Source organism: Mus caroli, unplaced genomic scaffold, assembly GCF_978045245.1.
Source record: "Mus caroli unplaced genomic scaffold, Mus_caroli_1 scaffold_10, whole genome shotgun sequence".
Lineage (NCBI taxonomy): Eukaryota > Metazoa > Chordata > Mammalia > Rodentia > Muridae > Mus > Mus caroli.
In genome coordinates, this window is record NW_028227265.1 from 116,564,338 (window position 1) to 116,587,658 (window position 23,321).

General features: G+C 48.8%; 1 protein-coding gene across 6 annotated transcripts in view; it reads right to left on the reverse strand.

Moving 5' to 3' along the window:
• Atp11a (ATPase phospholipid transporting 11A) overlaps window positions 1-23,321 on the reverse strand; it is a 129,860-nt gene that overhangs the window by 19,192 nt on the left and 87,347 nt on the right. For all 6 annotated transcript variants that reach the window (XR_015048694.1, XM_085844203.1, XM_085844204.1 and 3 more), the window contains exons 11-24: window positions 22,377-22,527; window positions 21,337-21,534; window positions 18,626-18,799; window positions 17,206-17,375; window positions 15,209-15,280; window positions 14,669-14,742; window positions 11,897-12,000; window positions 7,010-7,191; window positions 5,352-5,603; window positions 3,807-3,984; window positions 2,431-2,533; window positions 2,125-2,270; window positions 1,144-1,203; window positions 135-262 (exon numbers count right to left, since the gene is read on the reverse strand). Coding sequence is in view for 5 of the 6 variants with exons in the window: in XM_085844203.1 (XP_085700329.1) it covers window positions 135-262; window positions 1,144-1,203; window positions 2,125-2,270; window positions 2,431-2,533; window positions 3,807-3,984; window positions 5,352-5,603; window positions 7,010-7,191; window positions 11,897-12,000; window positions 14,669-14,742; window positions 15,209-15,280; window positions 17,206-17,375; window positions 18,626-18,799; window positions 21,337-21,534; window positions 22,377-22,527 (1,992 nt within the window). In the remaining variant the exon portion in view is untranslated. The remainder of the gene's footprint in view (window positions 1-134; window positions 263-1,143; window positions 1,204-2,124; window positions 2,271-2,430; window positions 2,534-3,806; window positions 3,985-5,351; window positions 5,604-7,009; window positions 7,192-11,896; window positions 12,001-14,668; window positions 14,743-15,208; window positions 15,281-17,205; window positions 17,376-18,625; window positions 18,800-21,336; window positions 21,535-22,376; window positions 22,528-23,321) is intronic.

Here is a 23,321-nt window from a genome sequence, read left to right on the forward strand (position 1 = left end):
TTCCCTGTGCTGTGTGGAAGAGCTGCAGGGGCTCACACGTGCACAGGGTCAGAGGTACACAAGTGCACAGGGTCAAAGGCACACATGTGCACAGGGTCAGAGGTTCACACGTGCACAGGGACAGAGGCACACACCTGTAAAGGGTTGGGTCTCTCTTGAGCACGTCAATGCCCACGTGCTGCTCCATGAGGCTGTACAGTAGAATCGGGAGGGAAGTGAAGCTGATGTTGTAGAGAGTCAGATACGCAGTATCGTACAAAGTCTGCAAGAAGAAGCAAGGTGAGTGGCACTCGAAGGCGGCTTTAACTCATGACTTAGCATATCACTGTGTGTGTATGTGTGTGTGCACTGACTCAGCTAGAGTGGATAGCCAATGAACCCCGGGTATCCTCGGCCTCTACCGTCTCGTCACCAGCAATTCAGGACTATGTGGCTATACCCAGCTTTTAACATGGCCTTTATCAATTGAGCCATCTTCCTAGGCCATGAAAATGCTACTTTTTAATTTACAAAAAGCTGAAATATATAGAAAATGTACCTAAAATGCATAGAAGCCACCATTCTACAGAGACAGACACTGAGACAGATTTTAAACTTCATGCAGGAAATCTTTCCTATCTTTTAGCTTCAATGTGCCTAGCCCTGGTGGCTCTGGATACAAGCTGTTGGCCACTGTCCACCAGAGTGCATGGGACACAGAGTGTCTGCCCAGGCTGCATGCACTGAGGAGCCCTTCTCCCAGGTTGAGTAGGTTTGCATCCAGCACCCTTCAATGCCTCAGATTTCAAGGATGACCCACAAACCAATGAAGGTTCAAGTGTATGTATAACCCAATGCCATCATACAGTCCAGTCCAGAGTGCCCACTGGCTATGCCATTACAGGCTTGTATTTAGGGACATACCCAGCCTCATGGCACCCAGACTGGGCATTGGCAACTCCTCAGCTCTGTAGCCTGCTTTTTCACCTTTGTTTACTGACAGGACCCAGGGGCAGTGGGATGGATGGCACCTGGGCCCCACCAGCTCTATGGATGTCTGTCTGTCTGCACGGATGTGTGTCTGCACTTCCTGAGGACTGTTTTCTCACCATGGCCCCCATTGGGAAGGAAGAATGAGCTTCCGATTTAGGGCATCAGACTGACCTGCTGTGAAAATCCGCAGAAGAACTGGTACAAAAACTGAGGGAAAATGAAGCAGACATTCTGAAAAATAAGACGCAGCCATTAGTTCAAGGGCATCGCAGAGATGCGTGGGCTTGTCTAGGGATCACCATCCACTGTCAATACATCATGCTTTATATGGGGGATTGATCCAAGTGGGCCAGACATCCTACACAGCAGCCGCATGGGTGTTGGAAAAGCTTCTGTACACATCTATAGTGGCCCTGGTGACAGTTGGCAGCAGAAGGGAGGTGCACAGGCTTCAGAGCAAAGGTGGTGGGAACAGAGTCAGCAGAAAGGGCCTGCCTGCGTGGGGAGGGCTGAAGACACTGCCCTCAAACATCTATGTTACACTCTGACGGGGTTCAATAAGTGTCAGGGATTGTAGAAAGAAGTTTGGTTTCTTTGAAAAACATAGAAATATTAAAGGACTGTTTTCATTTTAATCCCAGGTGTGAGATATGGGGACTTTCCACAGCCGGTGACTATGGTTCTAGCAGGGGCGTGATTTTGCCAGCTGCAGACAGTCTTTCTCTGTGATTGTGTGATGTTTGCTGTGGGTCGAAAAGAAGAAGGAAGAGAAAGAAGAGGAAGAAGTGCAAAAGGAGAAGGAAGAGGAGGAGGAGGAAGAGGAGAGGAAATAATTCGATGCCCTGATGGTGAAGATCAAATTCGCCCCAAGGAACTTAACAATCCTAATCAGCAGGAAGTAGCCTGACAGTAACATTGCCCCCTTCCCCTCTATCTAGTGTTAGGCAGTGGAAAGGGTGGAAGGAAAGGAGTGGAGAAGGGTGGAAGGAAGAACCCACAAAGTCGCCAACGTCTGGCTGCATGGGATCCTCTCGTTACAGGAACAACCCACTCCTCTGCTCACTTCCTTTTGTGAAAGATGACCCTGGAAGCATTAAGTTATCGGACAAAGGTCTCGGGCTACTGTGAGAGGAGGAAAGAAATACTTCCTACCTTATAAAAGAAGTATTGCACAAGCTCAGATATCCTGATATAATAAAAATGCCCGTGAACAAGAAGCATCTTCTTCAAGTGTTTAAACTTGGGTATTGCATAGTCGCTGTTCCTTGCAGCCTGGCGACCCTCTTTCCCGATGACACCTAGAAAAAGGGCAAACAGGCTGGTAAGGCAGAGTCAACTAAGCCCAGCAGACCACTTCCCAGTATGTCCCCTTGCAGAAGCACAAGTCACAGGTGGAGGCCAAAGGTCTCTCTGCACACACGACCCAGCCTAGGTCTACCTGGAGCAGTAATGGCTTACCTATGCCCACGTGGGCCTCCAGGATCATACTGACATCATTTGCACCATCACCAATTGCTAAGGTAATAGGATGCTCCTTTGAAAATTTGATTAACTTAACGATCTGGAAAAGAAAGAAACATGGAGTTTATGGAGTTTACCTTCTCTGTTTCAGTTTTGATGTTAACTGGGCAGAACCAACAAAGACATGGAGCTGGTGTAGGAAAAGGGAAATTGTTTGCTTACAGCTCTCAGACGATTTCCTCCATAGAGGATCAAATAGTCTCATAAAAACTAAGATATGGTCAATGACAAGACTCTACAAACACATGAAGACAAAATTAGAGTTATGTTCAGGTATCAAAGAGGCTGGGCGAATGCCAGCACTGTAGTCTGCACAAAGGTGTTGAAATCCCATGTCACCTATTATCAAACAATTTTTAAAAGTTGTTTTTAACACTACTTTATTTTTGAAACTTGTCACATGTGAAAATCAAATATGTCAACTTAATACAATGTGTACCCTTCATGATTTCTCTTCACTTCTTGATTTCCAAGTCGATTTCTTCATAGACTTCCCTACATGCATTGTGCTTAAGTATAATGCATTAGGATATGAGACTGTGACAAAGGGAAACTACAGATTGCATTTGTATAAAATCAATCAAGAACCAAAAACAGCACTGGAAGTCTCAGTGCCATCAGGGAAATGACGAGAGAAGGTTTACATGGAATCAAGCATGGGAGGCAGAGGAGGGATGCATGTGAGTACCTACACCCCAGCCTGTCTTCTCTGAGCACTGCCCAGGCACATTCTGGCTGTGCCTGGCGACACCGGTTAACTGGAGCAGCAAGCTCAGGTGCAAGTGAGCATGTCCCCGAGCCTGGCTCTCAGACTGTGCAGAATGCACTGGCTGGGCCACACAACAACACTGGCTGGGCCACACAACAGCTCCAACTGCCTTATCAGCAGTTCAAAGCAGGCCACAGTGAAGCTACGCCTCATTCAGGCTTATGAACTCTGGAAAGGTACCATAGTCATATATGCATTACACAAGACATCTGACCTAATTACGAGACAATTTGGGTTATGTTCTCACAAGAACAGGGAGATTGCTGAGACTGTCTGGAGTCCAAAGGGAGGGACACTAGTCCCGACTGACCTTGGCACACAGAAGGTGCAGTGAATGCATGCTTCCTTCCCACCCCTGCAGTAGACTCCCAAAGCACTACAGGGCCCGGCTAGGAGAGGCATTTAAGCCTGACCTCAAGGAGGATCTAAGCCTCGGGTTTAAATGCTGGCATCTCCCCAACCGTCTAGCCATCAGAGGCAGTGAGCCCTAAGCAAGGCTTCCCTATGCCTGACACCCATGCCCATGGGTGGGCCAGCTCCTGACCTGGGCCTTCTGCAAGGGTGCCATCCGGCAGCACAGCACAGCACTGCAGTTCCTGCAGATCTCCAGGAAGAGCTCTCGGTAGTTGCCCGAGGAGTTCCCGTCCTCTCTCGGCTTCATTATCAAGGACAGTGCCGCTCCATCAATGATTAAACCATAGTCGTGCATATCTGTAGAGAGCCTTTAGAGCACAAAAGGGAGAACCACTCAGTCGCTGAATCTACATCCACAACACCACACAGGGGCTGGCACTGTGCCAGTCCACAGATCAGGACACTTGCTTACAGTACTGGATCCACCTCTTGGACTACACTATATATCACATTTTAATAAAATTTCTTTGCTCAGGCAAAGCAGCCACAGCCTGCTGTGAGTCTGTGTAAGTCACAGTACTGAGACAACACAAGGAGGGCCTTGGGAGGGCAGATCTCTAACCTCCCTGGCTTTCTACCCTGGTCACCTCACTGCTTGAACATGGTCAAAGTCTCCTTTTGCTGGGCTTTAAAGATTTGTTTACTTATTTATTTGGTTTGTGAAGACAGGGTTTCTCTGTGTAGCCCTGGCTATCCTGGAACTCACTCTGTAGGCCAGGCTGGCCTTGAACTCAGAAATTCACCTGCCTCTGCCTCCCATGTGCTGGGATTAAAGGCATGTGCCACCACTGCCCGGCTTAAGGTTTATTTTTAATAATTTAAATATGTATGTATCTGTGGGTAGGGATGGGCACACCCCTGCACAGACCAGCAGAGCTGATCTCCCAGGAGCAGGAGTTACAGGTTGTTGGGAGCAGCCTGATGTGGGTGCTGGGAACCAGAACTGGGCCCTCGGCCAGAGCAGTGCACTCTTAGCCACTGAGCAGTCTCTAAGCCCCTGCTAGGCCTGAGGATCACAAACACATCTGTGACCCCAAACTCTGCAGATCAACACGGAAATGACTCTTTGCCACTCTTAAAACAGATGCAAACTTGTCCATGCCTAGAGAGCTGATTTGTTTTGCCAAATTGATATGACTCTTATGACAGGCCAGCGAGATGGCTCAGTGAGTGAGGGTGCCTGGGTTTCACTCTTACGGCCTATATATGGTGCAAGAAGAGGAGGTACTGATGCAAGTTGTCCTCTAATCTCCAAGTTACACTGTGGCATCCGCATGCTGACAACCAGAACACATAAATAAAAATGTAAGATGGCAGATCAGAGTCAGATGACTCGCCAACAGTGGTAAGGGTGCCCCTGTAAAATGCACGAATAAACCCACAGATATTCTTGGAAAGACTCAACCTAGCAATCCTGCTGTCTCAGCAAAGTAGCCTCCATCATTGCCAACTGCCTTCTGGCTCCCCTGGCAGCATTCCGAGGCATCCATGCTGGATCCATGGGCACAGCAGCGGGTGGAAACAGTTCATTCAAAGCATCTTGCCACATTCCCTACCCAGCAGCTTGACTCTGGCTGCCTGGGCCTCCCCGGCTGGGGCCTCACCCACAGCATCCACTTGGCCCATGAGGATGCAGGCCCCAGTGAGGCCCCGAGAGGCGGGAGCAGCCGCGTACCCCGAGAAGGAGTCCCTGGTCAGGCTCCCGCTGCAGCGCAGCACTGTCTTGCTCAGGTCGAAGAGCACATCGTGCAGGCTCTGCTCCTCTAGCTTCTTGGTGGTCAGCTCCAGCAGCTGTGTGCTCCTGCGGAACAGCTTGCAGGCATAGCAGGTGGCGGACGCTGTCTCCATCTTGTCCCCGGTGAGCACCCAGACCTTGATACCTGCCTTCTGTAGTGCCTCAATTGTGTCAGCGGCTTTCTCCTGGAGCCTAAGAGCAGGCAACCCATGAGATCAGGATCCAAAAGCCACCAAAATAAACAACTTCAAGAAACACGGCGCGATCAAAAGACTCAGCTCGACAGAGCAGCATGTGCAAAGTGGCTGAGGGTCTGCGGAATGGACCAGAACCTGCTCCCAAAGGTCCAAGTGAACATAGGATGTGCTGCACTGCTCTGCCAACCATGAGGAGCTATTTAAGGAGGCTGCTCTGTGTGGTGTCCTTTGGCTGAGCCTCATATCCTATAATCCAGCATCATTGCCCTTAGAAGAAGAATCATTACGACCAGAAACAGGATGGAAAAACGGGGCTGGGAAACAAGGCACCATCAATTCTCGTGGTGCTGTGTGTTCTAATGTTGCTACTTATTAAATAGGGATCCAGGCTCTAAGTAATATATCCCATGCTGGTAACGATGCCCATGGCCCCACAGCTGACATTTACCAGTGGTTTAGCATGTGCCAGCACTATGTGAAATCTGATAGGACCTTTCACTTCTACAGAGTCCTGCAAAGTCAGACTACTCCTTGGGCAAAGCTTTGTGGCCTGAGGTGTAGAGATCCCATTATTACAGCCTCACAGATGATGAAACCACCGCCAATCTTGTAATTTTCTGAAACAATATAAAGGAGCCTGAGTCCCAGAGAAGAAGGTTTATCAATGTGCTGGCTTGGGTTTGAAAAAAGTAGCTTGTGATCAAACATCACTTCAACAGGACACTGCATCTGTAATCCCGGGAGGATGCATGGTCTGCCAGCTGGGCTACACAGAAAAAGTACTCTAGGAGAAAGGTTCATTTTGCTACCACTCAGCCCTTTGTACTCCTGGGAGCCAAGCCTCCAGGTTCTGAGGCCTCACTCAAGCCATGCTAGCTGCCCAAGTGGCTCCACACAAAGGCTGTCAGAGCCCATCTTAGGAGCAGTTCCCCTTCCTGCCTTGCCCTCAGGACACTGCAATGTGCCTTGGGCTTCACCTTGTAACTGAGAATTTCAGAAATGTTCTCAGCGACTTCACAGGTTTTTACAACAGCCCACTTCATTACTGTGACTGTCTTCAACAGTGACAACCATGCTGAGGACACTGAGCTATACAAAGTCACAGATTCAGAGAAGCCAGCAGAAGCTGGGAAAATGGTTATGACGCCTTTCTAAGGCATGAAAAGAAACTTCCACATGTGATGCAATGTGAAGATGTTACTTTCACTATTTGGAGGTATAATGTTCTTCCAGGCATTTGTGGTCAGTAACGGTATCACCCAATAATAATTTCTTGGCTGTCACTGTGAGGGAAAACAGAGGCACCTTGTCCTTGGGAAGAACACACTGGCACAGGACACATGTGCTACCTGACCCCACCCCACTCTCATGGCCCCCTCTCAGACATACGGACATGGTTACCTGTCCTCAACAGCCGTAGCACCAAGCAGAACAAGGTCTTTCTCTATCTGCTCGTAGGCTTCTGCCAGCTTCTTCTCCCGGTCCTGAAGCGCCACTTTGGCACTCTGTAGCAGTCGGCAAGCATCTTCGTACTGCTCTGGCTCAAGCCTCTTGTATGCAACACACAGGGTTCGCAGCCCTTCCTGTGTAACACAAGTCGGTGTCTAATGTGAATCTCATGTCACCTGCTGAATACATTCTCAGGCCATTGTTATACCCATCTCTGAAGAGAATGAATGAGTCATAACCCAGCCACCCTCTAGGGATTACTGAATTACATGAAATACAGTCATGTGCTCTGCAGAACTGTAACCTATGAGGCCTTGTCCATACAAACAATCATGTACACTGTAGAACCATAACCTATGATACCTGGTCAATATGGACAATCACGTGCACTGTAGAACTGTAAACAGATTCTGTTTGAATCTGTAAACAGATACAGAACTCAATTGAGCTTCTGAGAGATAACAGTTTGCAGTGTTGTGGTAGTAGTGTTTGAAGTTGGGAGATGGCAGACTACAAGGTGATTCACCCTCATGCAGGGTACAGGGGAGATTAAATAAGCTTAGGGATGAGGGAACCTAACACATGTGGAGCGTGTGCAATGCACAGACCTGCCACTGTGCCTCCCCCTGCCAAGACACAGCAAACTCTCACTGGGTGGGAGGCACTGGTGGGGTTTCTTTGGGAGTCTCTTGCTCCTTCACCCTAATCCATGTACAACGGTGTGATACTCACAGGCCTCCTAAGCAAGCATTTCAAACTCTGCATTTTAGATTTTGAAAACTGTTTCCTGTGTTTTCAGCACTTCTCTCAGCTCTTCAGGTCACATTTTACTTCTTAGATCTCCTATCTAGTGAGAAGGACATACCCCACTGCCCCACTGGTTATGGTTCTTATAATCCCTCAAGAGGGAGGGAGGGAGGGAGGGGCACAGGGGCAGAGTACGCTGCTTCATTAACAAGTCAGAAGGATCATCAGACAGGAAGAGTCTCTAAAGAGAATGATCTAGAATTGTCCGGAATGTAGGGTGTTGCGAGCAGTAAGTAAAGCTTTCAGAAGTGAAGAGGCCTTTGTTTGTACAAGTATTCAGGGGACTTTCTACTGTGGTGACACAGGGGCCTCTTACTAAGCACGACAAAAAGTCCTGTATACAACACTACCAAGCTGTACAAAACACAGTCATACTTCGTGCTGACATTTATAAACACAGAGGAAGCACTCCTCAGCAGCACTACCTACGGAGCCCACAGCTATGAAAGGTCCAGACTCCCTGAACAGGACTCCTCCCTGAACGGCAGCCTGACTTGGCCTAGGAAACGGGCTAATGTAACATGTGACGCTATCACATGAAGACCTATGTGATGCTCTGAACTGAAAACTGCAGAAGCAACCCAGAGTGTGCTCATAGTGGCTCCCTAAGAACTGCTCCAAAGTGAAGAGCAGCAGGAAGTCTTGCCTTTGCATTTAGCAACACAAACTCTGTCAGAGGACCAGATCTTACAGCCAGATGTCATAAAGAACACACACCCCACCTTGCATGAAATCCCAGAGCTACTGTATGACTGCAGTAATGGCACAGCTGTGACATCAGCACAGGCAGGCCAGCTGCGTCTCACCGGCTCCCACACTCACCTTGGGAAGAAATTTTAAAAATTCTACCCATAATTGCATCAGAAAGAAAATATTCAAGAATGTGTGTACCCATGGAGGAAAAAGACTAACACACATAAAACTATGTAACACTGAAGAAATCTCAGAAGAACCAAATAACAGAAACACATCTGCTTCTGTGGATTGCAACACTTCTTATTGTTAAGATGACAACACTACCCAAAGCCATGTGTGGAGTCTTGTGATCCTGTGGAACTCCCAATGGTGATCTTGCAGGAACTCAAGGGGAATGTTAAGGTCCGCAGAACAGCACAGCAGGGTTAGGGAAGAATAAAGTTGGCCATGCATACAGTCTCATTCCAGGGCTTACTAGCAAATGGCAGTAAGGCAAACTGCACAGAACTGGAGTGCAGACAGACAGAGAAAGCCAGAGGGGAGCAGGACGGAACTGAGACCTAGAAACATCCTGAAACCTCTGGCCAGACGATTTAACAAGAGAAACAAGATCATTGAACAGGGAAAACAAAGCAAAACAAAATAGCCATTCAACAACGGGGTCCAAAAAATGACACCCACTTAACAGAAAACAAGACAGCTCCCTTCACACCACACATAAAGTAAGATCAATGTCTTAAATTTAACAGCTAAAACTATAAAGTTCTTAGAAAAACAGAGGGTAAAGGCTTCAAAATCTTACATTTGGCATCAATTTCTTAGTTGTGATTAAACATACCAAAACAAGCGACCAGAGGACAAACTGGGTTTGAAGCAAGCAACGGTCCTCTCAGCATTTCCTACAACTGCCTTTACTTGTACAAAGCTTTACTTGTTTAAGCTGACTGAGTAGCTCCTGGGCTGAGCTGCAGGATGGGTCTAAGGATTCTAGGACAGTCTGAGGGATGCTGTCCTGGTTGGGTTTAGTCACCTTGACACAAACCTAGATCTGTCTGAGGAGAGAGAATCTACCTGTTAAAATCCCTGCTGCGTGGGACACAGGCCGGCCTCTCAATGAGCGACTGAGGTGTGAACCTTCCCTCGCTGCACGCTACACGCTGCACGCTGTACGCTGTACGCGGATGCCTCCAGTGCTCCCCACTGACACCCACACTGCCTTGGGAGCAGGGTCTACGGTGTTACTAAGGAGACATGTATCTACTCATCCTGTCTGTTACTTCAAAATTAAGGACAGACCCTGATTTTTGCCAGGTCCCTTCTCTGTAGCTCGGGGGGCCAAGGCCCATTTGTCTCAAGTCTATTATTCTGACTGTGTGAGTGGGATGCATGTATGAAATGTTCTGTTTCTGGGGTCAAAATGAGCTCATTCTATGTCTCCTGTCAATGTGCTTCTGGATTCTGCTTGGTGATGTGGTGTGCCTGAAGACAGATGTGAACATTTCCACAGACAGACACTTTTACATAATTAGGGTTAGGGTTGATCTGTACTTCCCTGTCTGTCTTAGTTCTTGATTAGTGCTGCTTAGAAGGAAAGAAAGTTGCTCTAAGGAGGAAGGGAATATACAACGAAAAGAATCTGTGTCTCACATGTCAGTTCTGAGACAACACTGGCCCACTGTGGCTGGGAAGTGTAAGCCTTAGTGAACCTTTCTTTTCCCAGTTCTTTTTGGTCAAAGTGTTTTACAACAACAATAGAGCGCTAACTAAGGCAGATGCGGTAACAATCAAAGACTCTGAAGGGTCAGGAGGAGGACAATGGATGAACAGGCCCAGAAGCCAGGCACAAGCAGTTAACAGGGGGCAGACGACACATTCCCAGAGTAGCCAAGGGCCCTAGGCAGAGAGCACTGTTGCAAATCAGTGAATAACATAGAGTCACAGCCTGAAGGAACAAGTGGTTTCTGAGGAGATCCACCACATCTCTGATTAAATTCTAGATCTGCAGAAGTGTGAAAGATCTAACAGCCCATGGTGAAAGTTCGAGATTGTGATCAGCAGTGGGATGAAGTCCACATGACAGGGATCAACTAGCCAGCTCTGGCAGACAAATGAGGAGGCAGCAGAGGGGACACATGACATTGCAAATGCATTACTGAAAACTTTCCAATCTTGGTAAAAGCCCACAGACTACACTTCAGAGTCCTGGACAGAAAAAGTACGAGCATTGCTGCACCCACTCACCACAACCAGATTTCATCCATGGGAAAACAACAAAGAAAAAAGATGAACATGGACAGCAAGCCCAGCAACGGCAAGGAGGCACCCCTGAAAAGGGGAGGGTCTACACAGGACCCACAGTTCACACTGGCAGTCTGTCCGACTCCAATGTCCATCGACAGGTGAACAAATGAGGAAGTTGGGCATCAGATGAATGGGTGGCTCAGCCAGAGGAGGAGCACCATGCCATAATGCACACCCATGCAGATGGATCTCAGAAATGTTGTGTGTTGTGAGAGAGCCTGGTAAGAAATGGACCCGGGATTCTACTGAATAAGAACACTCCAGAAGGTAAGACCTCATCCACAGTGAGAGCAAACAGTGGTGGAGTGAGGCAGAGCTGGCAGGAGGGGAATGCAAAGGTTCCTGGGACACCGTAGCAGTGATGTTTCTACAACTGTAAGTCAAAACTTAACTACTTTTATATCTTCAATATGAACACATTAATGTTTACTGACTATAGCTCAATAAAGCCTTTAAAAAAAGATGTACTTCAATCATAATTAACAAACTACTTCTTTTAAGGAAAATGATTCTCAGGTGGGAGAGAACCTTCCAGAACAAAATGCAGCATAGATTATGGTAGTGTGCTCTCTGGCACAAAACGTGTCTCCCGTCCCTGGGGGTGACCCTTAGCAGAAGGGGTCAGAATCCCCAATGTGCCCATTTGAAATCAGAGTTAACATCAGGAATTCAAGAAGTTTGCTCTAATAAGTTCAGTGAAGCTCAGTGCATGCCTTTCGTGGCACCCTGTGGGGACTGTTTCTGAGGGAATGTGACAGCGCTGTATCTGGAATGTCTGTATAGTACAACCTAGATTTACAGATTAAGGCAGAAGGCCATGTAATTCCAGGCATGGGGTCTTTCTGGCTCTCCAGTGCTGGTAGGAGCGGCTGAGAGGCCAGATGGAAGCTGCCTCAGCAGGAGAACAGTCTCCAGCATAAACCAGACCCCCACCCCATTACCAGTCAGCAAACAAGAAGGCGAGGTAATATCAGAAAGCACTGTGGCTCTGAGAAGAGTCAGAAACTGAGGTCTGCAGAAGAGACAGGGACTTACCACGGCATTGCGCTCCACTCTAGACCGGACCTGGTCTACTTTGCCTTCTATCACTCGGGGAAATATTGAAGAATCTGCTCCTTTGCAAAACAGATAAATTTCTCCTGAAAAATGAGAGGAAAAATAATGTTGAATTTAATTACTACACGAGGAGACAAATTTGTTTATTTTATGTATATGAGTACATTGTTGCTGTCTTCAGACACCAGAAGAGAGCATCAGTTCCCATTGCAGATGGTTGTGAGCCACCATGTGGTTGCTGGGAATTGAACTCAGGACCTCTGGAAGAGCAGTCAGTGCTCTTAACCACTGAGCCATCTCTCCAGCTTTCCAACTTGTTCTTAATGAAAGCAAGCAAGTCCAGTGCGGAGACCATTTTAAAGGCATCACAATGGAGTAGCTAATACATTAAGACCTAAAAGAAGTGCAATCCTGGGACACAAGGGCCTCTTTTGATTCCTAATGGCCTTGGAACAGTGAGGGCTCTGGATGTTCAGACTCCCAGTTAGACGCAAAATACTTCCTGGCACTATTGTTGGGCAGGTGGAGTGAGCATAACAGAGCAAGGCTGTGCTGCTGACCCAAAACTTCATGAAAGACCAGACAGTGAAGGTGTGATTCCTCCCGAAAGTGGGTCTTCCATGGACAGCCCATCCTTTGTGTCACAAGGGCCACTGGAAACTATCTGCCTGCACATCTCTAGCCTTGTCCTCAGGGCTCTGAGCACCTTTGTGCTGGTTATGTGTGCTCCTTTTCACAACACAAAGAACTTTCTCCTTCCAGATCAGAGACATTGACAGACAGCAGACTCGGCTGAGGCACTGAGAAACCCGCTCTGCTGTGGCTTGCTCAGTCCAGGTGCTCTGCAATCTGTCTCACGTCCAGCCCTCAGCTGCCCTGCTCTGTGACACACAAGCCGAGCGAGGCCCACACTCAGTCATCCTGCTCAGCAACACTGCAATCTCTCGCTGCAGTGTCTGCAGCTTGTTGCTGAATACAATATCTGGGTGTAGCTACAGAAACATCACAGTAAGTCAGCTGTGGTGGTGTACATCTTTAATCCCAGGAGGCAGAGACAGGCATATCCCTAAGTTTGATGCTAGCCTGATCTACAGAGTGACAGCTACAGAGAGAAACACTGTCTCAAAAAGCCAAAATAATAATAACGATAACAACGACAACAACAGAAAAGAAACACCACTGTGCATCCCAATGGCAGCAAAGCTATAGAAGGGACATAACATGGTTTATGTTCCTAAGAAAGTAGGATTCCCAGATCCCTTATAGAGACAGGCTCTTAAGCCCCTAACACTGAGGATGCTTGGAAGTGTCTGGAGTGGGACGAAGAACAGACACAGTTTCCAAGGCACAGCTGTTTGACAGGCACCACTTACCCTATTTCCAAACTGTGGGAAGTATGGATGCTGAAGATGCCTACATAGGGAAAACCCTGGCAACGGACACGACTGCTGCTCAGTCAGTGTTCCTGAAGGGTGCGGAAGAGTGATGGGGCCTCCCAGGAGGGACCGACTGTCCTCACTAGGCAGGAGGAATAGAGGCAGCTCCCAGTTGAATGCTGTGATACCTGGAGTATCTAGGAAGGCACTCCAGGGGGAGGGGGCTGCCACTTCACCCTGTGATCCAGGAAGGGGAAACAACCGGGCAAGTCGTCTAGAGGAGGCAAGGAGCTGGGTGGTAAAGGCAGGACCTGAGGATACACCCACAGTGCAGGCTGCCTGGAGTCCTGGAGACGAGCACTGAGCCTCTGACACCAGAGCTATGTGGCTGCAGGGGCAGCCTTGTGAGCGCTGGGGAGCAACCGGCCCAGTGTGAGGGTGGGGGTGGGGAGGGACTGGGGATGAGGTGCATATCTGCTCTGTGGGGGCTCCTCGGGAGAACATGACTAACTCAAGGCCTTCTAGACAAGATGCTGCTGGGAAGGAGCTGACCCAGAGCTACATGGTGGGGAAGAGGCAGCTGCCCATTCACATGGAGGTCACATGTCAAAGTCAGCCAGAATCACACGGTCAAGGGCCCCACTGTGCCCACTCCTTCACCATCCCACCCTTTAACCTTAGACTGAGCGTGCAGCTTCCAAATAAAGATCCATGGTCACAGCAGCTAGCAGAGAGATCAGGGCAATTAGTATTCTAAACTCTAGTACAGAAACGCGTGCAAACTCAGACTGTACGTCCTTAAATACAATTAGAAACTGTATGGAGTACAGCAGCAAGGTGCTCTTAGATGACGAAGAGCCTAGCCCTGTACTCACTTCTTTCCAAGGTTGTTGTTAGAGTTTACCTGTGCCCTTTAAAAGTAGGATAAATGGAGACGGGGAGTAGCTTGGGTGGTAAAGAATCTGTCTTACAAGCATGAAGACCTGGGTTCAATTCCCAGAACCCGTGTAAGAAAAAAGCTAGGCAGGGTAGCATGCATTTGCAAATTCAGTGCTGGGACACAGGGACAGGGGGATTTCTAGGGCTTGCTGGTTAGTTGGCCTACCCTACTCAGTGAGTTCCAAGCCAGCAAGAGACCCTGTCTACAATTAGAAAAAAAGGAGGGGACAGTGCCTGAGGAGTGAGACCCAAGGCTGACCTTTGGCCTACACACAAACACTCATATGAATGTGTGCACGAATGTGCACGAATGCACACGTGCATACACACACACGTGGAATAAATCATTCTTATGTCCTAAACCCTTAATGATCCAAAAGAATTACCCATCAGAACATAAGCAGCACTACATCATGTCAGTTAGGAGAGACTGTACCTGTAGTAGACTTTACAATCACGCTCATTCTTCTCCGCACAGAGTCAAAGGTCAGCACTTCTAGCAATTCAAATCTGAAACAGAAACGTGAGACATTAGTCTCTGATGCCAAATTGGTGTTGCGTCTGAATGGTTGCCAAATGACTGCTGCACCAGGAAGGGGACATTTCCACCTCGCTCTGGGCCCTGTCCATACTGTGTGCATGTCCCTGGGATGTTCTGGACCTCACAGAATGCCCACCTCTAGCCTAGTGTTGGGATTAGTGCTTAAGAGTGGGCACAGGTTAGTCCAGCTCGGACTCCTCCCGGAAACGTAATAATATTTTTGTGTCATTTGGAATGTACAACTCTCATACCCTGTCTGAAAAGAGACCTCTCTCAGGGAGACCCACTGGGGCTCCAGAGCTGGAGTTACCACTGAGTGCAGAGCCAGTGCAGACACGGTCTCTGAAGCACTGGTAGGCAGACCTGCCTCTCACACGGGGCCTGGAGCCTCACTTCATTCTTCTCCAATGACACAACATGCAGACAGCTTCTCACCTCTCTATGTCGTTCTCCCTGTTCAGTATTTCCATGTAATTGTCCTTCAGCCTCAGGTACGTGAATCCAAGCCTGCAAGAGAGAAGGCAAAGCCAGGGCTTGTCTGATACCCAGTCAAGCCTCCTCCACAGGGTCTTCATCTCACACGGAGACAGGCAGACTTTCAGTGAGACAGGGTGCTCAGTGCGTTATAAAGCCAGGACACAGGAGTTCTGATTCATCTGCCACCTCAGACAATGACCCAAGAGTGTGTGCCCTACAGTGAAGTGGCGCCCTCTGTGGGTGCTGGTAGCTGGGGGAAGGCCAGCCCCAGGTGTCTGGACTGCATTCCCTGGTCTAGCCACATTTCAGTAGCTGATTGGAGTCGATCCACCATGGTGTGAACAGACACCAACACCCCTGGGCTGGAAACTGAACCCTGGTAAAGTATCAAGAATGGTTGGCCAGGAGCACGTCACTCTCATGAAATGATGAATATGGCCACTGCAGGAGAGGGCTCCTCATGCATAGAGAAATCCTGCCCTTTTCTCCTCTCTCTATGCTGCCATCATTTTAGGGCACAGCAAGAAACCCTCTGAGATGCTGGTGACTTGACCTGACGGCCCAGCCTCCAAACTGTGAGAAATCCATCCTGGGTCTGTTTTATTTCTGTTTTATAAATTATGCAGCGAAGACAGTCTGCCCTTGGTCAACCTAGTTATCTGACAGGACATGGGACCATGGTGGCTATTCATAGTGATACTGCCCCACCCTTCTTCTTCTGCAAAGACTAACACCTCCAGCCATGGGCATCTGCCAGGACAGCGAAGAGGGCCTGGTCTTGAGCAGCTTAGCAAAGGATGGGACAGAACATTCTCCCAATCTAATACCAGCTGTCAGAGCAGGCAAGGACCGGGACTGTGGGTGACTGTGGCCACTTGTCCCAGTGAGACCTGGCTTCAGCTGACAGAGAGGCACAGGGGTGGTGGGACAGCCTGACTCGGCCTTTACTCCCTGTAGCACCCATGGCTTCATCCTATCAACCTGTGGTTCTCAGCCTTCCGACCTAGTACTGTGGCCCTTTCATATAGTTCCTCATGTCACAGTGACCTCCAACCATAAAACTACTTTTGCTGTGTCTTCATAACTGTAATTTTGCTAATGTTAAGAATCATAATATAAATATCTGGTATTCAGGATATTTGATGTGTGACACCCCTCCACAAGGAGTCACGATTCACAGGTTGAGAACTACTGCTATAAATGTTCCCAAACCTAGCTCAAAAGCTATGTGTGTATGTGTGTGTGTGTGTGTGTGTGTGTGTGTGTGTGTAGGGGGGGCTTGGACACCTAGTGAGGGTAACTTCATTCACACATCTTTGCAGGAAGAGCAGATGTGCTTAGTCACAACACAGTGCTCCTCCAGGAGGTGAGACACACAAGAATGCTCTCCCATTGTCCTCAGTCTGGGGACACTGCACACGTTAGTTAGTGCAGCAAAGAGGGGACACTAGGGTTTTACTCTTCCATAAGAGTTATGAGCTGAGAGCCTTAGAGATGTCCCTGACCTGAAACTGTGCCACGTCTGAAGTGCTTTTCTAAGTATCTATTTAACATGCCACACCTCCCACAAGCAGAAAGATCTCCAGGAAGACTCCTCATCAGAGTGACACCCCAGATAGAATGATCCAGCCCAAAGCAAAAGCAGAAGCAGGAAGAGCCTCAAATTCAGAGGCTGGCCTTCAGTCCAGGTGACAGGGAGAACTGAGAGAGCTAACCTTGGTGTCTCAGGCTCAATGGCAGGGTTTGGGGACAGGGCTCTATCTAGATGGTTGCAAGCTCAGGAAACCCAGCAACAAGGGCTTGTGCTGCTAGCCAGGAAAGCCATGCCTACAAAGGGTGCAAGGGACCTGAGGTCACATGGGGCAAACCAGGGTTTTCCAGAACCAGTCTTGAGTTGGGTTGCAGACTCGTTATGCCAACCCTCTCGGAGAGCTAGACCCAGTATCCTGACTCACCTCTGCACGCCTTCGACCAGTGCAACCTCATCAGGCGAGGACGATATGTACACACAGGATTTTGCATCTGGAGATTTCTGGGGACCATCGACATCATCCCCACAATGGTCATCTTTCACTTGGACAGTGTGGCACAGGCAGATAGCCCTGAAAAACAGCTCCTCCCGTTCCTGCAGAGACAGGGAAACTGTAACTCCTCTGCCTGCCATGGGAAGAATATGAATAAGACAAGAGACTGGACAGGTCTACAGAGCAGAGGCTAAGAGGCTAAGACCTCCTGGGGTGAACTGGTTTTAGTTTGTCTCAGTGGTTGCAAAGGAGAAGCATGTGTGACTCCTTCATGCTCCAGAGTTGCCATGGCAACTCATAGAAGCGCTAACAGGCAGTGAAGACTGAAAGGGTTTTGCTCATCGAGACACTCCAAGGAACAAGCAAGGCATGGCTCTGAGCACACTTAAGAATTGCCATGTCATGGGGAAAATGGGTCACCTATATAGTTGGCACACTCACTCCTGAGCACCCCTCTCCTGTTCCTGGCCACATTACCTGCCTGGCAGTGGCTGTCTGCTACCAACCAAGGACCCTGTACTACACATGATTTAACTCCCGTTGTGTGCCTGCAGCCTGAGGCTCTATTTTAACAGCCCTGGAAGCAGAAGCTAGGAGTCCTGTGCTAGAGCTGAATTACTGGGCATGAAGTCACAATAGGCTGACCCACAGCAGCTTCCTCAGTGCTGGCTGCACCCCACAATCAGAGTCAGACGATTCTGAGGTCCCCAGAAGCGGTGTAGCACGGTGGCCAAGGGTTAGGCCTCCCTGACAACCAGTGTGGTCCATGGGAAGTGGGGTGGGAATAGGAGGGTGTGACAATGCCGGCAGGTTTCAGATGCCTGCAGGATATCTACTCCTCTGTGAGAAAACGATACCAACTGGAGTTCACATTGAAGGAGCCAGTGGTCTGACTGAACAGCTCACCTATCATTAATACTCTCTTCTGGCTCTCCCTGGGTTCCTCAGGCTCTGTAGTCATGACAACAGGTGCTAGAATCGAACCCTGACCAGGGATAGTATGATTTGAGCACTTGTGTGTGTGTGCCCTGCACATGTGTACACAAGCATAGCACATGTATACATGTATCTGTGGCGTGTGCACACATGTGCATGCACACGCAGCTTTCTCCACACATAGACTGTGTGTGTGCACGCTACTTTTAGCACATTGCCTGCTCCACTTGCCCTATTTTTTTCTTTTTGGTTTCCAGGTCAATTCTAGCAGAGGAATCACTGTCAAGACCTCCTGCCCCTTGGAAGGGGACACAGCACCACAGCGGATTCAAGCATGACCTAAAGCAGCCCACCTACTTGTACCCTCAATCATGCGGCAGAGCCACACCCTCCACCCCGAGGAGCTGCAACATACCCTTTCACAGACTCCGGGGGAAGAATCGATCATGTCAATGCCAGAAGAGTCGGGAAGGACCTGCCCATTACAGATGACATGGGGTACGTAGACATGGCCCTCAATGCAGCACTCCTTGAAGGCCATGTTGTTCTCTGTAAGGGTGCCCGTCTTGTCAGTGAAGATGTATTCCACCTGAGGGTACCACACACCCAAGTTAAGCCACATTTAGGCAGGTGAGACATCTCAGCCCAAGTCTATTACAACCCTAGTGGGACAGGAATTTCTGAGAGTCTGCCAGACAGATCACATCCAGTGTTAGGTATGAGTCCAGACAGGTGCAATTTGGGGGGGAAGAGGCCTCATGCTGGTGACAGATATGAAACAACAAAAAGTAGCCTTGAGGAACTTGTCCTCCAGGGAACCAGGGCTCCATGGGTCTGTGAAGAGCAGGATGAGGGGAGGTTCTGACTCTCCTTAAGTTGAGACAGCACAGATGGGCAAAAGAAGAACATTCTCTAGGAGTCTGAGAGGTCAAGGTTCTCAGGAGAAGAGGTTTAGAAGGCAGGATACACAGAAGGGAAAGGACAAAACACTTCAGAAAGAAGACCATGAAGTGCTGAAGACACCACCAGCTTTAGACTCTAAATGAAAGTGAGTCACAGGACATATGCCCATCGTGGACCACTGGACAGAGGAAAGGAAGGGCCAGCCATTCCCACAGCTCTGGGGTTGCTGAGATGGGTTTAGTGTAGGAATGAATGGGGGTAGGGTGTAGAGGGGACAGCCAGATCCTGTGATCTATGAAGAGTCTTCCCCAGGAACACCCTCTTATAAACCCTAACAGAAAAATGCCCTTTCCACCAAACTCAGAGCATTGCTTTATGAGACCGTATTTAAGACAAATCTGCTGTTTGAACACAAGCCCAAAGCCCATGGGAACCTCCTTCAGGTCACCCAGTCAGGGAGGGTGTGCAAGCTACATCTCTAAGGACCCAGCAGGTAGCAGATTTCTAGAGTCTGTGACTATGAGAACAAAAGATTACAATGGATATTTGTTAGGTTTTAGTTATGCCAGGCACTGGATATTACTTTGGTTATCCTTGTTTTAAACTATTACCCAGTTTAAAACAAAGGTTTAAAAGCTGTTTTTAGACAACAAATAACTATGTGTCTATATGGGTGTCTTTGTACGGGTGCGCATACATGAGTCCAGGTGCCTGTGGAAGCCACAAAAGGGTGTTGAATCTCTGGGGCTGCAGTTACAAGTGGCTGTACGTTTGCTACAAACAAATTCTGGGCTTCTGCTGACATCACAGGGGTGGAACTGACTCGGGAAATGCACAAAGCACCTGTGTAAGGTGTACTTGGAAGGCAGAGACACTGGTGGTGGGCACTTTCCATTTCACAGACAGAACTGTCTTGCTCTGCTGTGTAAACTGAGAGGCACGCTCACCCATATTCACTGGGCAGCTGTGCAAGCCATTGCTTTGTGTCTTCACCAGCTGGCTTCCACTTCAGTGGCCCAGTTTACTGAACCCAGGCTGCAACCTGCCTTGCTCAGGACAGGAAAGAGTCAAATTCTGTGAGGTTGGGAGAGATATCCTGCCCCAGAGCATCCCCTGACATTCCTTTTACAAAGCACTTCCTCAAACAGATCACATGCATCACACAGGAAGTGGCACATGACATATTCTAGAGGAATGTGTCAGAAAGTTGGTGCCTTGATAGTATGTATCCTCTTCAGTAACAAGTGCTTTCCCCACGACACATGGGGGACCTGTGCCTGTCAGTCTACAGACTGTGGACATGGTATTGCCAGGCAACCATAGGGAGACTGCAGTTCAACATGAATTATTTATTTAATCAACTGTCATTTGCCACATGTCCCTTCCCATGACATACAGCTGGGGAAAGGTCAGAGGCTCCCTTTGAGGCTGGGTGAGGGAAGGAAGGAACCTTACTGGGGTATTCTTTTCCATGCAGCCATTCTGGGGTCTGCGGTCAGCAGATGTGGGTGCATATCAGCCCTATCTTATACTCTGTGGGACCCTGTGGCCTCATACAGGGCATCAGCTATGTGCATCAGCTCTGTCCTCACAGGTTAGGTCTCTGGATGGCTGTCCCAGGTGGTGTGACCATGGCCACCCATCTGCCATCTCATTCTGCACCCGTTGGGACAGGCAGGTCTCTACTTCTTATTTACTCTATGGACCACAACATCCCAGTCCTGAGCTAGCAGAGCCATGGTTCTGCAGACCGCGCATCCATTAACTCTGTAGCAGCTCACCCCAGAACACTGCCGTAGGGTTTCTGTTTGCTCGTCTACTTGCAAAATGTCATATATAAAAGAAGAAAGCAATGTCTGAGAGCAAGTGCTGGGGCAGTGGCCTCGCTGGGCTTCAACCTCGTTCAACTGCAGGACCCAGAATAAGTAAGGATTCAGTTACTCTAATCAGCTAATGCAGTCGGTTCTTCACATTGTAAAGTTGTATAAAACCACACTGACTGTTACGTAGCTTAAGTTAAAAGGATACACTCAGAGAAAAAGGGTAAAGTATCAATGCATTTCCACTGCTACTCCTGCTTCTGACTTTCACCCACTGCAGCATATCTACATGCTGAATGCGTGACCTGGATGAACTACCAGTTATCAAAGAGAACCCAGACCACGAGGCCACAGTGGATTGATGCAGGGCTAAGAACTCATGCAGTCTCTAGGAGACACTGACCTGTCCCAACTCCTCATTTAGATCAGACGTGTTGACCAGAGGCCCTTCCCCCATTTCCTCATCAAACATGTCCTCATCCCAGGTGATGAAGTAGGAGCCGAGGAACTTCTGCATCTCCACGGTGACGTACATGGATACGGGGATGATGTAATTGAAGAGGACCATGAAGGCCAGGAAGTCGGTGAAGGCCCTGAGGAACTGATAACATTGGTTACATAAGGAAGCTGTAGGTCACCAAGCAAGGACAGGAAACCTCAGAGAGCTCATCCGTTATCCCAGCCAGATGAGCAAAGACAAAGGCCTACTTGGAAACTTGTAGCTCCTTGCCTGTCATGTGTGGTTAAGGCCAAGAGTAGAATTGAATGGCTGGAGTCTCAGGAGGAACTGGGCTAGGAGCTCATACTATACACCATCAGGGATAAGGAGGGGCCATGCTAAGCAGGGAGCAATGACCATTTTTGATATTCATGATGTCCTTCTGTAAGTAACAACCTCCAAGCTCATGAGAGACGGGAGCTTCCTATACAGTGATTTTGAAGTCCCCACCGCACCCCCCTTCATCCTTGCTCTGGGATTACAGGCCTGCACAGCCATACTCAGCTCAGAATGGCTCTTCTGTACAGCTCGGTCATATCTTTGAAGTTATCAGGAGAGTGCTTGAACACAGGGCTGCATTCGCACACAGCCCCTCAGTGCTGCACACTGCCCTGCTCTGAGTTCAGAGCCTTCTGTTTATCCAGTTACCACAAAAACAGTATTTATCTTAATGGTGGCATGCTGAGTTTTGGAGATATCAAAATGATTTTGGCCCTCATAAGTTTCCTGTGAAAGGAATATTTTCTAGTCTTGTACATTCTAGTACCCAAGACAGTAGGCAGTTCACACCTGCCTACACCAGGTGCCAGTGAGGGTCCCTGTCCTAAGCTCTGGCAAGGCTCCAGCCTGCCTGAAGCAAGTTCACCTCTGTAGTTTTCTGGCATCATCTTTTTGTGACAATGGCCTAAGGGTCACTTCCTTACACAAGGGACGTGCCTCCATACCAAATTCCTCTGGCGCTCAGATTCAGTCTTCTCGTTGTACCATGGCTCATCTCGGAAGGGCTCACTCTGCCACACGTACTTCAGCACTGTGTTGATCAGGGCCTTGCTCACCAGGATGCAGAGGTACACGATCAGGAATGTGTTCATTGACCTGGACGAGAGAGCCCAGCCTTCAGAGGCCGCTCCGGTCCTTCCTCACCACAACGAACAGCACAGGGAACCCAGCAATGCCCTAGTGGGCAGTGTCCAGTCTGACCCAGTGAGACAAGACTCCAGCACATTTGCAGCTGCCACTGCCAATGCTCAGGACACCAGAGCCCCAGGAAGGGAAGAAAAGCTGCATGCTGCCAAGTGGCTGAGCTCTTTGAACCACGGGCACTCCCCTGCTTCCAGAACAGGAACAGCCAGAGCCAGCTTTGCTGACCATCAGGTACCACCAAAGGAACTTAGAACTTAGTGATCATCACTCTGGAGTGAGAGAAGGGAATTCCCAGAGAAGCACCAAAGGCTGGAAATGCCTGGGGCTGAATCAAGGTGAGGTAGATTTGGGGAAAGGTCCTGTTTCCCAGGTCTGCTGCTGAAGCCCATACAGAGCATCTTGGCTGATGAAGAGTTCTTTTCACATGTCACACGGCAGAGACAGGCCCAGGGACAGCATCCCTAGTCCCTTGCCAGCATCCCACACATGGTAACTAACTAGCAAACAGGACAACTCTGACAAGGGGCAGAGATGACACAACCTCAGACTCTACTCTGTCATAAGTCCAGTCACCATCCTGACAGTTGTCAGGACTCCATCGTCTATAGGAAAATGTTCACTCTGCTCACTGTGACCTCAGTAAATCACATTGGAACACACGTGGTTCCCATCAAGTCCCCCAGTTAAAGGGGCTGAATATCACCCCCATTCTGAGGTTTGCCTGGATCAGTGATATTAGTGGGGAT